Source organism: Odocoileus virginianus, chromosome 12, assembly GCF_023699985.2.
Source record: "Odocoileus virginianus isolate 20LAN1187 ecotype Illinois chromosome 12, Ovbor_1.2, whole genome shotgun sequence".
NCBI classification, from domain to species: domain Eukaryota; kingdom Metazoa; phylum Chordata; class Mammalia; order Artiodactyla; family Cervidae; genus Odocoileus; species Odocoileus virginianus.
Window position 1 is genome coordinate 59,088,924 of NC_069685.1, and position 14,240 is coordinate 59,103,163.

Genomic DNA, 14,240 nt, shown 5'->3' on the forward strand with positions numbered 1-14,240 from the left:
CCTGGCTGGGGCCTGCCTGCGGGCCGGCCAGCACGGAGCCAGCCCACGCGGTCAGGGGAGGCAGCCGGCTCAGTGGCCCCGGGCCGCGTGGCCCGGCGCTAGTGGAGCCATGGTTTCTAAACTGAGCCAGCTGCAGAAGGAGCTCCTGGCGGCCCTGCTCGAGTCAGGCCTGAGCAAAGAGGCGCTGATCCAGGCGCTGGGTGAGCCTGGGCCCTACCTGCTGGCTGGAGATGGCCCCCTGGACAAGGGGGAGTCCTGCGGCAGTGGCGGCGGCCGAGGGGAGCTGGCCGAGCTGCCCAATGGGCTGGGGGAGGCCAGGGGCTCGGAGGACGAGACGGATGACGATGGGGACGACTTCACGCCACCCATCCTCAAGGAGCTGGAGAGCCTCAGCCCGGAGGAGGCGGCCCACCAGAAGGCCGTGGTGGAGACCCTGCTGCAGTAAGGACCCCTCCCTTGTCCCCCGCCCCCAAGGAGCCCCAAGAGAGGGACTCACCCTCGGCTTCTGCCCAGCCCTTCCCAGTCCAGAGTCCCATGGGCTATAGCCTGGTTGTCGCGACGGGGACAGGGTCCGTTAGAGCTTGGAGGTGGTAGGAGGGGGGTTCTGGCTTGAAGGTTGGAGCCTCCAGCGCCCGATCTGGCCCTCTGCAGGGTCCCATCCCCATGAGCCAAGGCTTCCAGCCCAGAGCTTGGGAAGTGGGGCATGCCCCACAGGGGAACCCCAAGATGGGAGTAAGCAGAGTATCCACAATTTGAGTACCCAGGGAGAGAACCGGGGAAGGGCTGGTGGTGGGAATTTTTAGCTATCAGGTGCATTTCTAGCCCCCCAATCCTAACTTCCCTGCTAAGCTTCGGGGCACACCCCTGGCTGGGGTTTTGGGGGGGTCCCCTTGGCCTCCCCAGAACTCGAGCTTTCAGCCGGGAGAACCCAGGTCTTTCTTACCTGCTGGAAATGGAGCCTCAGGAGGGGAGCTGCTCCCCTTTCCAGCATAGCCTCAGGCCCCCCCATCACCAGCAGGTACAGCTAGAAGCCTCCCCGCTCCGTACCCCCACCCACGGGGTGGCTTTACCCATCTCCCGGAGGACGGGGTGGGTCTGAGCCCTCTGCTCCCCTCTCCTCAGCAGAGCTGAGCTGGTTACTAATTACCCACGAGTTTTATTATTTCTCTTTTGTTTTATAAATTTATAAATGGCAAAAGGCTCTGATAAGGCCTGTGATCATTAACTTGCAGGGCTGGTAGCCTGGGGAGGCCTGAGCCAACTCTGACTTCCCCCCCAGGTGGGGGTGGGGGAGGTTGGAGGTGAGGGAAGGGGATCCTGGGGGCTGCAGGGACAGCCCCCCCTCCGAGGCTCTGTAACCTCCCTCCTAACAGCCCGGGGAGGGGTGCCGGGCTGCGGTTTCATAGGTGTCATTTTGGGCAATGTTGAGATGAACTCTGGAGGAAGCTACATACAGATAAGGATGAGGAAAGGAAACTGGGGCTCAGAGAGGGGAAGGAGCTGGACTAAGGCCACCCAGCTGGGGCTCCACATCCCTCTCTTGGGTGCCCGATCGCCAGGACTGGGGTCGGAGCTGGGGGCGACTGGGGGTGACTGGGGGGGGGTTGCTGAGGAAGAGTTCCCAAAGACTATCTCTTTTCTGTCCAAGGTCCGGATCCCAGCCTGGGGTGGGGGAGGGCGGGATCCATCCCTCAGGGAGCCCTCAGGGCCTGCCAGGCCTTCCGAGGGTCGGGGAGGGGGCAGGGCAGCAGCCGGGGCCCCCTGAGTTGGTAGGAGGAGGAGGGCAAAGGGCCCTGGCCGGCTGCAGGGGAGGGGCATGGCGTCAGGCATCACCAGACCCGGACAGGGTGGGGCTGGGCCAGAGCTGCTCAGGGCCCCAGATGCGCTGGGGGCTTTCAGGGGTGTATAGGGGCAAGTGGTGTAGCAAAGGCCTTACCTGGCTGGGGGGGGCCTCTTGACCAGTAGCCCCTTCAGTGGGACGGTGGGTGGACAGGAAGGCTTGATCCACAGCACGCGAGCGGGAAGCAGGGGTCAAAGTGCTTCCTGGGGACCAGCAGAGACCTGGAGGCGGAGGGAGAGAGGGGAGACAAGAAGGAAGAGATGGGGGGTGGGGGTTGCGTCTCGGGAGATGGAGACAGAGACCTGGAGAAGCAGAGGAGCCAGGAGGGGCCCGGGTCTGACATGCAGCTGGAAGAAGGGGCTGGGGAGAGAGCGAGGTGCCCCAAGCTGCGAGGAAGCTGGAGTGCTTGCCTCCCGCCCCGATTGGGTTTTCTTTAATGCTAACAGCATGCTATTTACTTTCCATTTAAATTTGAGATGTTGCTATAAATTATCAACCAGCTCCTTGTTCCTGCGGAGTTTATAACTAACTACCTGGGTTACTTATTGTTCAGGTAACAAAAGGGATCTGAAAACGCCCTGAGGGGGGAAAGTGGGGCCTTGGGCCTCAGGACACAGGCTGCAGAGGGGTGGGGGACCCCCATGACGGCCCTGGGCGGTGGGGGAAGTTGAGGCTGGAAAGGATGGTGAAGGGGTAGGACTTCCCCAGGAAGCCAGGTGTGACCCAGTGTTACCTTGGACATGTCTCTTCTCATCCTGCCTTGGTTTCCCTGATCTGGACACTGAGTAAAATTCACACTCCCCGCCCACCCTGGTTCCTCGACCTCTTCCTCAGGTATCTCTCCCCCTGCCACCACTGTCCTCCACTTAACACTACACTGACTTCAATGATTCCCACCTCAGAACCTTTGCACGTGCTGTACCTTCTCCCTGGAACCTTCTTTCCAGATCTTCCCATGACCAATTCCTTCCCCCTTTTGCTCCAATATCACCCCGTCAGGGAGGCCCTCCCTGATCACCCCATCTAAAGGTAGGTCCCAGCATCATCACTCTCTCTTCCCCTATTTTTGTTGACTTTCTCTTGAAATGTATCATTACTTGTGATCATCTTATTTATCTGTTTTCCGTCTTGGGACGTGACTACCGAAGCTCTTCAAGAGCTGTGTTCACCACTCAGACCCCTGATCTCCAGCCCAGTAGCTGACGCTCTTCATGAATGACTGAGTGACAACTAGGTTTCTCTGCGCCCTGGGGACATCTGCTGCTATGGCCAAAGGAGGAGCCTGTCCCAGGGCTCCTTCCCGAGCGTCCTCCTAGGCCCTCCTATCCCTGAGCGGCTCAAACTCGAGGGTCTCTGGTCCTCTCCATCGGGCAGTACCAAGGCCCGGAGACGCAGGAAGACAGGGGCTGAGGTGGGACAATCTGACACCCCTGACTGAGGCCAGCCTGCCTGGACTTGATCCCCAGCTTGGCTGGGGCAGGCCGTTTCAGTTTTCTGAGCCACAGTGTTCTCTGCAAGGCAGAGCTGATCATAACGCTTACCCACAGGGTTAAACAGCATGTAAGTGCGACAAACGACTGCTATTATCAGCGGTCCCATTTTACAGATGAGCAAACTATGGCTCAGAGAGGCAAAGTGACCTGCCCAAGGTAGTCTTACAAAGTAGTAAGGCCAGGGCTTGGACCCAAGTCCCCCACACTTGACACAGCACCCTGAGGCCGCATGCCTGCCTTTGACACGTTCATCCCCCTCTTTACCCTCCTCCGTCAGTCTCTCTGTTAACCACTGACTGACTTCCATGCAGTTCTCTATGGCTCGTGTGTACGTGCAGGCTCAGTCACTAAGTCGTGTCCGACTCTGAGATCCTATGGGCTGTAGTCTGCCAGCCTCCTCTGTCCATGCGATTTCCCAGGCAAGAATACTGGAGTGGGTTGCCATTTCCTCCTCCAGAGGATCTTCCCGACCCAGGGATCAAGCCTGTGTCTCCTGCATTGACAGGCAGATTCCCTACCACTGAGCCACCTGGGAAGTCCCCTAGGGCTTATGAAGGGCTTACAAATGCATATAACTCATTTTCTCCTCCTGATAACCTATGAAATATTATTAGGCCTCTATCACGGTTGAGGAAACTGAGGCACATGGAGGCTAAGCAACTTCCCAGAGCCATCTGGAGGGTGAGTGGTAGAGTTGGGGTTCACGCTGAGAACTCAGCTCCCCTCCAGATAAATGGCCCTTCAGGCTGGTCTCCCAGCTCTGCAACCTTGGACCCCCCAAAATCCCATGGGCCTGTGAGCAAGAGGCCCAAAGCCTCAAACCTCTAAGGGACTCCAGAACCAGCAGGAGGTGGGAGGAGGGAGATATGGGCAGATCTCCACCTGAGCCCTCTTCCGTCTGCCGTGGGGCTGGGAGGCCCCAGGACTAGGTTGTAGATGGTGATGATGGAGGTGGTGGTGGTAGCAATACCATTCCGCTTACTGAGCACTTACTGTGTGCCTGACCCTGACCTCATCATCAAACTCTAGTGATGAGTTTCACCCCTACTAGAAACTCAGCCAGTTCTCCCAACAAACAACTGGAAGGCAGGAGTGACCTGTCATCCTGTTACAGGGCAGATGAGAGGCATGTACACAACGGGTGTGAGATCACAGTGGTGGGATTCGAACCGCGGATTGGTTTGACTCAAACCCATCAGAGTGAAAGCAGGAGATGCCTGGAGACCTGGCCTCCTAATTCTGCCTTGGGGAAAATGTCCTGAAAAGAGCCATGTTCTTGGAGACTGTGTGTGTATGTTTCGTGGAGGTGGTGAAAGCAGAAAACAGAGAGAAAGAGAAAGTGTGTGAAACAATGACAGGCAGACAGAGATACATAGGGTCAGATGGGCAGTGAGAGAGAGCAGATCTTTAGTTTGAGCCCGGAGAGGCGCTGCTGAAGGAAGACAGGGCTCCTTCTCTCTGGAGAAGAGACGGAGGGAGGGAGGACCTCTCTCTCAGGAGGTGGATGATTGCAGTTGGGGGAGGAGGGAGGCCATGAGCAGCCCAGCCCCGGAATCAGATAAACATGTTTGCTGTGGAGCGCAAGACTGGACTTTGTCCTGCCCTTCCCTCCCAGGACTGACTGGCATCTGGGGAGCTGGTGGAGGGGGGTGGGTGGTGGGCAGGAGAGGCTTCTAAGGGCCCCTGAAAGCAGGGAGACAGGGCTCAGGCAGATGTCAGGGGTTCAGGCAAAGCCAAATAGTCCTGAGTCCCAGTGAGGTCCCCTTGGACAAGCATGCACCTCTCTGAGCCTCAGTTTTCTCACCTGTGAAATGAGCGGACAAGTAGCACCTACCTCCTAGGGTTAAGATTTAAATGACCAGCCCTTAGCACAGTGCCCGGCTCCCTGTGAATGCTCAAAAACGTGCATTCTCCCGGCTACCGTGTTTACACGAAGGGGACTTTGCTGGACTGACTGCTGATTGTTTTAACTGCGTCTGTCCCTATCTTCCCTTCCTGCATGGGAACTGCTGATAAAAAAGGAGGAAGTCAGAGGGCCAATGAGGATGAAGGTCTCTGTGCCCTTGTGTCTCAGAAAGTCACCGTCAGGGGGGCAGGTGAGACCGGTTTTTGGAGGAAAGAGAAGGGCCAGGGGAGAAGGTAGTGCGGGGTGGGCTTTAGAGTGCTGGGGGCGGGGTTAATTTGCTTTTAGATATTTTTTTTTTCACAATTCAGTTTTAAACATGATCTATGTAGTATATTATCAATATATGATATTGATATCTATGATACATGATCCTGTATCATATAATTTACAAAGCGCAGAGGAGTAACAAAGAAAAGCCCCCCCGCCCCGCCCTGTCCCTAGCATCCAAGCAGTGTCTCCAGTTCATTCTGTATCCTTCTGGTACTTTACGTGAACACAAGCAAATATGTAGAAATCTTTTATCCCACTTAAAAAGTTTTTTTTTTAAAATTTGCCTGTACCAGGTCTTACCTGCTGCATGCAAGAGCTTTGTTGCCTCATTCGGGCTCTTAGCAGAGGCATATAGGATCTAGTTCCCTGACCTGGGCCCCCTGCCTAGAGAGCACAGTGTCTTAACCACTGGACCACCAGGGAAGTCTCTGTCCCACCGTTATGCCCGATGTCCGAATCCCTGAGTGGGAAGAGAGAAGGCTTCCAAGACAATGCAACTCGCAAAAAAGGGAAGTTTATTGCTGACTCGAGTCAGGGCTCCCACCGCGCGTCCAATGCAGTGGTACGGGGTCAGAGAGCACTGAGCCCAAGCTGTTACCCAATTTATAAGGTGTGCATAAGCAGTTGGTAGCTGGCTTAAGTGGATTGGTTACATGTTTGCAAAGTAATCTTATTGGCCCAAACCTTCGCGGGCTTTTTTCAAACTTGGGCGTTCGCGGGCTTTTCAGCTTTCCCCTGATAGGTTCCCTTTTTCTTGCTAGGCGCATGTTGATTGGCTGGCTCCAGGTTACCTGATGGGGGCGCGGAATCCCACCATTTCATGGGAAACCGACCTGGCAGCCCCACACCACTTTAAATTTTATCTTTGTTTATTTTTTTTAATATATAATTTTGTTTATTTTTTGACTGTGCTGGGTCTTTGTGGCTGTGTGGGCTTTTCTCTAGTTGCAACGAGTGGGGGCTGCTCTCTAGTTGCAGTGCGTGGGCTTATAGTGGTGGCTTGTCTTGTTGGGGAGCATGGGCTCTAGGGCACGTGGGCTTCAGTAGCTGGGGCACCGGGGCTTGGGAGTTGTGGCTCTGGGCTCTAGAGCACAGGCTCAGCAGTTGTGGCGGATGGGCTCGATTGCCCTGAGGCATGTGGGACCTCCCAGGACCAGGGCTTGAACCTGTGTCTCCTGTATTGGCAGGAGGATCCTTTCCCACTGGACCATCAGGGAAGGCCCCACACAGCAGATGTACCAGACAGATTGTCCCAGCTGGGCTTCTGCAGCGCTTTCTCAGTGGGTTTCTATGGCTGCATTTGAGGGAGGCACCACGACTGGGTTGATCAGTGTCCTTGTGCTGGACATTTATTAGCTTGTTTCCAATCTCTGGCTGCAACACATGACACAGCAACATGTAACCTCCGGCACACGCCATTCGTCACATGTGCCAGTACTGGAAGCCTCTGATTTCTAAAAGCAAACCACTGTGACCAGGTGGTGGGAACACAGGCTTGGGATCGCACAGACCTGGGTTCAAATCCCAGTTCTGTCTCTCTCAGCACGGTTGTATCTGGCATGTGATGTAACAGAAACTCAAGAGAGGATGAAGGGAAGACAGGAAGGCTGAGACAGAGCAGGAGAGGGAGAGAGATTAATTTATATCATACAGGCAGCCTGACCCTTTCTGTTCCTCGTGGTGAGCAGCGGACAGGAGGCTGAGACACAGTGGCCTCAGGTCCCTTGAATCCCTCCAGTAAGAGAACTATGTACATTTTTTTCTTACAAGAAGTTCTTGGGATGCCAGCCCATAACCTTGCGACTCTGTTGAAAAACTCGCCATCCGCCTCAGGGCTGTGCCAAGACTGGTCACGCCACCATCTAGGCTTTAGTGCAGATTTTCAGAAGGCATTTTGACACTATGTAATTTTTGCCAGATGAGTTGACTTAGAACTAAATCCCTTGAGCTGGGGTGGGACTCTGCTGGGCTGACCCCATGACCTTGGGCAAGAGGTACATGTGACGCAGTGCTTTGAGCCTCAGTGACCCTGGCTGTCAAGTGGGAGAATCATGTTTCTTGCCTTCTTGGCAGATTCAATTTTTTCCAGTAGATCACTCTCATCTATACATCCACCCACCCACCCACCTATCCATCCACACTTTCAACGCTCATCCATCTATCTAACTTACCATCTATTCATCCATCCATCTACCATCTACCCATCAACCATCACATTGCTTCATCTATCAGCCATCCTCTCACTTGCCATCCACCATCATCAATCCATTGATCATCCCATTACCTATCCATCCATCCATCCATCCATGCTTTTATCCACTTATCCACCCATCTACCCTACAATCTGTCCATCCATATACCCACTTATCTGTCCATTTATCCCATCTACCCATCAACCATCCCATTTATCCATCCATCCATCCTCTCACCCACCACCCACCATCAATCCATTGGCCATCCCATTACCTATCCAAGCATCCATCCATATACACATACACTCATTCATTCATGCAGTCACCAAGGGCATAGTCTATGTCAGGCCTATGTTGGGTGCTGAGAACCAGACAGTTCCTGCCCTCCAGGTGTTTACAATCTCTCAGTGGATAAGACACAGTCACAAATAACATTTCTAGGTAGAATGAGGAGGGGTCTTTAATGGAGGCACAAAGGTTAGGATCCTCCCCATGGGCCTGTGTAGCTTCCAGGGGGAGCCTGTTTAAGTCCACATGTGTGTCCATGTGTCCCTGTGTGTTTCTAAACCTTTATCTGTCCCTGTGTGTGTGCAGGGCTGGTTGGGGCCTGTGTCTACAGGTCTGCCACGTGTATGTGTCTGCGAGTCTCTGCCCCATGTCCTTGTGTCCTGACATGAGCGCCCATACCTCCCCATCCCTGAGTCGGGCCACAGGCCCCTGGGCTCCACACCTGCCTCCATCCACCATCCCCGCCTCCCGGGTGGACAGGGCTCCCAGCACCCACCCCTGGCTCAGCAGACCATCCTTCCCCCAGGGAGGACCCGTGGCGCGTGGCCAAGATGGTCAAGTCCTACCTGCAGCAGCACAACATCCCGCAGCGGGAGGTGGTCGACACCACCGGCCTCAACCAGTCGCACCTGTCCCAGCACCTCAACAAGGGCACGCCCATGAAGACACAGAAGCGAGCCGCCCTCTACACCTGGTACGTCTGCAAGCAGCGAGAGGTGGCCCAGCGTAAGTAATGACTGGCAGCAGCCCCGTATTCCCCGCAGGGCCTGGGACTCCCTGCAGCTCGAGGGCAGGGGCTGGAAGTCTCGCCCCCTCCCCATTCCTCGGATAGGCAGAGGGACAAAGTCGAGGAGCAGGTGGGGTCAGGGGATGTGGGGGGCGGGATTCAACCAGCGTGTATCACCTGTTCTGCCGGAGGCGCTCTGGGGGAGGGGAAGAGGGTTGATCCTGGGCATCGAGAGATGGATGAATGGGGTCCCTGCCTTCTAAGAGCGTCCCGTGCGGAGGGGAAGCTGGAGGACAAATCCGCATGATTCGGTGAGACAAGAATTAAAATGTGGTAACACCAGCGAGAGCCAGCGTTTCTGGAACACGCACCATGTGCCAGGCCCAGCACAGAACACCACAGGGAACGTTTCCAAGTGTTGAGCTTGAAGAGGAGCAGCTCCTCTTCCTCAGGGAGGCGGGGCATCAGGAGGGGTCACACGAGGAGCATGGCCTCTCCACTCAGTCTTGAAGTGTCAGTTGAATTTCGACCCCTGAAGATGCAGGGAAGAGTGTTCCGGCAGAAGGAACAGCAGCAGTGAAGGCTCAGAGGCTAGGCGCATGCTCAGGGAACCCTCTGCTGCAAACCTGGGGACAGCTAGGAGCGTTCTCATTCAGCGCATGGTGGGTTTTACCACCTGAACTTCATACCCCACAGAATCCCTTGTGCACTTCCACACTTTTGAGCCTAAGTGTAAAAAAGATGTTTTTTGATGTTTCTTTTATAACTATCTAGCTTTTTTTTTAAAGGCAATACTCATACTTAGTTTTAAAAAACAGAAGAAAGATTTTACAATAAAAATTAGGTGTCTTCTTCTAAAGCAGCCACGGGCATTCCTAGTCTCATACAGATCCTTCCAGAGGTATTATATGCATATACTAACGCTGTTTAGTCACTCAGTCGTGTCCGACTTTTGCGACCCAGTGGACTGCAGCCTTCCAGGCTCCTCTGTCCATGGGGCTTCCCAGGCAAGAATATGGTGAACATTGAGCCACTAAGGATGACCCCCGTGCATACATGAGCCATATACTATATATATATATATATATATATATACACACACATATGTACACATATATATTTCCCCTGCTGTTTGAAGGGCAGCTAGCTATTCTGTTATTTGGAGGTGCCATTAACTGGCCTCCTACCGAAGAATCAGCTGAGAAAGTGGCTGGGTCTCTTCTCTCCTGGCTAATACTTGTACCTTAAGCTTGATTTTCGAGTCTAGAATATTGAAAATAACTCTTGAATCTACTCAGGAGATATAAGTTCAGGTTTCTGCTCTACTGTGTGGCCCTGGAAAAATATTTAACCTCCCTGACCCTCAGTTACATCATCTGTAAAATGGGATGGCATATGTGTCAAATGTGAATAAAAAGGTGATGCTTACCTGGAGCCTTGTATTGAGGACTGTGAGATTATATCTTGGCCCAGTAGAAAAGTGTGTAGGGGTTGATTAGTGATGTCTGCCTTGGACACAGGTGAGGCAAGGAGTGACATGTGGGCTGTGTGTTTGTCATCACTGGATTAGGCGATTTCGGGGTTTGAGCTGTAAGCTCCTCTGGCTCAGCACCTTAGGAATGACAAAGAAGCAGAGGCATGCTCAGGCTGATTCGGGAAGGTAGGACTGGCCAGTGTCCTGCTCATGGCTCTCTGTGCCCACAGAGTTCACTCACGCTGGCCAGGGTGGGTTGATTGAAGAGCCTGCGGGAGATGAGCTACCAACCAAGAAAGGGCGCAGAAACCGTTTCAAATGGGGCCCAGCATCCCAGCAGATCCTGTTCCAGGCCTACGAGAGGCAGAAGAACCCCAGCAAGGAGGAGCGGGAGGCACTGGTGGAGGAGTGCAACAGGTAGGATGGCTGGCAGTCAGCAGGGCTGGTTGGGTCTGGGCTGGGGAGAGGCTGGGGAAGGAGGGCTTCCTTCCTTCCTTCAAAACCAGGGAGTCTCCTCTGGTTTTGAGAGCTCCTGCTGTTGGCCCAGGAGTTCTCAGCTCCTGCTCAGGGCCTGAAACCTAGCTCTATTTCTGGCACCCACCCTCCACCCAGGGGTCCCCAACCTCCAAATCTAATGCCTGATGGCGTGATGTGGAGCTGATATAATAATAATAGAAACAAGTGTTAGTCATTCAGTCGTGTCCGACTCTGTGACCCCATGGACTGTAGCCTGCCAGGCTCCTCTGTCCATGGGATTCTCCAGGCAAGAACACTGGAATGGTAGCCATTCCCTTCTACAGGGGATCTCCCTGACCTAGGGATCGAACCTGGGTCTCCTGCATTGCAGGCAGAGGGAAGCCCCAGCAGAAACAGAGTGCACAATAAATGTAATGCATTTAAATCACCCCAAAACCATTCCCCGCTCCCCAGCCCATGGAAAAATTGTCTTCCACGAAACTGGTCCTTGGTGCCAAAATGGTTAGGAACTGCTTGCCCCACCTACCCAAGCGCCCCTGAGTGGGGCTGCTCGTCTCACTCACCCTCCACTTACTGTGCTCACTCTATATGAAGAGACTTAAGAGAGACTAAGCCGTTTGCTCAAGATCACAGAGCAGATTGGGCTCAGAAGCTAGGTCTGTCAGCTGCAGCAGACGCTCAGGTAGAGCCCTGATTCTCAGAACCCTCCCCCAGCCCCAGGAGGCTCACCGTGCCCATCTCTGCAGGGCGGAGTGCATCCAGAGAGGGGTGTCGCCGTCGCAGGCCCAGGGTCTGGGCTCCAACCTCGTCACAGAGGTGCGTGTCTACAACTGGTTTGCCAATCGCCGCAAGGAGGAAGCCTTTAGGCACAAGCTGGCCATGGACACGTACAGCGGGCCGCCACCGGGGCCAGGTCCCAGCCCTGTGCTGCCTGCCCACAGCTCCCCTGGCCTGCCCCCGCCCGCCCTCTCCCCCAGTAAGGTCCATGGTGAGTGCCAGTGGGCAGGGGGACTGGGCAGTGGGCAAAGCGAATATGGGGGTAAGTGGAAGAGCTGGGGAGCACCTCCCCGGGGGCAGCAGCCCCGCAAACCACTTAGTATCTCATTATGGCTCCTACTCTTTTCACGCTGCCCTCTCCACCCCACCCCTCTCCCCTCCTCTGACCACTCGGCTCCACCCACTGCCCTCTCTTCTGTCCACTGCATTCACTCCAACCCCACTGGAGTTTGGTTACTGCAATTCATTCCCGATCAAGCCCACTCAATTCCTTTCAGCTCAGTTCAATTCAACTCAATCCAGTTCAACTCACTATAATCTGAGTTTCATTTAAATTTCATACAGTTTGGTCCAGTCCCATTCCCAATTGATCAGTTTAACTAAATGTATTTCAAGGAAATTCAGTTAATCTCGTATCGCTCAGTTCAATTTCAGTCCAATGCGATTTGATCCCGTTCGACTCAATCAATCTCAGCTCATTTCAGGTTTGATTCAGCTTGATCAGTTTCATTCAACTAATTCCAATTCATTCTATTCAAGTTTGCCGCGGTTTAATTTCATTAGCCTCAGTTCAGTTTGGCTCTGTTGTCTTTCATTGAGCACCAACTGCATGTCCAGTGCAGCCCTGGGCAGTGGGGGCCACAGAGCTAATAAAACACAAAGCTTGTGTTCAAGGGGTTGAACAAGCAGCCAGCACAGGGGCTGGCAGGAAGTGGATACTCTAGCAGAATCTGCTGGCTGCATAGAGAAAGGTGGTGTGAGTGGCCCGAGCAAGCCAATACAGTTTGGGATGTTGAGGGCCGTGGACATGGGCAGGGAAGTGGGGCGCTGAGGTTGGACACTGCTCCCATTCCAGGCGTGCGCTATGGACAGCCTGCCACCAGTGAGGGGGCGGAAGTGCCCTCCAGCAGCGGCGGTCCCTTGGTGACGGTGTCTGCACCCCTGCATCAAGTGTCTCCCACCGGCCTGGAGCCCAGTCACAGTCTGCTGAGCACAGAGGCCAAGCTGGTGAGTGTCCCCCCGCCCTCCCCCCATCTCCCTTTGGCTGGGAGATTCTGGGGCAGTCCCCAGGGAGGCAGGGTGGGGCCCCGCCCTGACTCAGTCTGGCTTCCCCTCCAAGGTCTCAGCCACTGGGGGCCCCCTGCCCCCGGTCAGCACCCTGACAGCACTGCACAGCTTGGAGCAGACATCCCCAGGCCTCAGCCAGCAGCCCCAGAATCTCATCATGGCCTCGCTTCCCGGGGTCATGGCCATTGGGCCTGGAGAGCCTACCTCGCTGGGCCCCACGTTCACCAACACGGGAGCCTCCACCCTGGTCATTGGTAAGCTGGTGGGGCTGGAAGGGGGCCGTCTAGGTGAGGGGCTCACGGGGGTTCCTGCTGAATCCAGGAATGGGGAGAGCCACTGGGACTCATTCATTCATAGATTTATTGAGTGCCTGCCCCATGCTCCACCAGTGATACACAAGTGAACCAAAGAGCCCCGGGACTCAGACGATAAATGTAACACATAAGTTACACAGTACCTGAGATGCTGAAACAGCTACTGGAAAACAGGGCAGCGTAAGGGGGACTGACATTTTCTAGCTTTTATTTTTTTTTTTTAAAGCTCGGAAAGACTTTATTCACAGAACTATTATGCAGAAGCTCAATATATGACAGATAGGGAATTGTGGGGGAAGGGATACCGAGAGTTAGGCCCCAGGGCCTTTGCACTGCCGTGGAACCCCAGGGCACCAGGGAACCCTCTTTGACACACTCCCTGCCCTTATAGTGAGCTAGCATCTCAGAGAGGGGGAGTCACTTGCCAGAGCCTTAACACAGTGCAAGGCTGTTTCTGGATTACCTCGTCCCCTCCTCCAACCCACGGGATCTAGGAGGGAGGGAAGGTGCCCCTGGGGGTCTGGGCTGGGCCTGGGGATGCCGAGGAGGTGGCCAGGGGCCTGGCCGACCCCTGCCCCTCCCACCGCTCCAGGCCTGACCTCCACGCAGGCACAGAGCGTGCCGGTCATCAACAGCATGGGCAGCAGCCTGACCACCCTGCAGCCTGTCCAGTTCTCGCAGCCGCTGCACCCTTCCTACCAGCAGCCGCTCATGCCCTCTGTGCAGAGCCACGTGGCCCAGAGCCCCTTCATGGCCACCATGGCCCAGCTGCAGAGCCCCCACGGTAAGCACCCCTTGGCCCCCTGCTGGGGGGTGGGGGGGGTGGGAACCCAGGGGAAGAGGCGCGTGGCAGGTGCTGTGGTCTGTCTGTGTGTCTGATACTCACAGAGGTGTGAGTGCTTCTGTGACGGGGACTCCGGGGGTGCTCAGATGGACGTCCGTGGGCTGAATACATTTCAGGGTGTGAATCCATGTGGTCATGTGTACACACCCACGTGTGCCCTTGGGGCCATGTGTAGCTCTCAGCTGTTAGAAAGATAATATGGTGCATACACCATGAGGACATACAACACTCCCAGCAAGGCTTGGTTTGGTCCAACACCCCTTCATCAAACACCACAGTTTCTGCAGCCAAAGGGAGAATTCCACGAAGCAGGGTTAATAGGCTCAGGACCAACTTCGCCACCAGATGAGC

The 14,240-nt window shown here is 54.9% G+C and overlaps 1 protein-coding gene across 2 annotated transcripts in view; it reads left to right on the forward strand.

The window, feature by feature from the left end:
* The window catches only part of HNF1A (HNF1 homeobox A), a 17,835-nt gene continuing 3,595 nt past the window's right edge, over nt 1-14,240 (forward strand). The window contains exons 1-7 of one of the 2 annotated variants that reach the window (XM_020907650.2): nt 1-441; nt 8,516-8,715; nt 10,421-10,607; nt 11,414-11,655; nt 12,520-12,671; nt 12,784-12,985; nt 13,638-13,829. In XM_020907650.2, coding sequence (XP_020763309.1) covers nt 110-441; nt 8,516-8,715; nt 10,421-10,607; nt 11,414-11,655; nt 12,520-12,671; nt 12,784-12,985; nt 13,638-13,829 — 1,507 coding nt within the window. In that variant the 5' untranslated portion in view covers nt 1-109. The remainder of the gene's footprint in view (nt 442-8,515; nt 8,716-10,420; nt 10,608-11,413; nt 11,656-12,519; nt 12,672-12,783; nt 12,986-13,637; nt 13,830-14,240) is intronic. The other variant, XM_020907651.2, reaches the window with a different exon arrangement.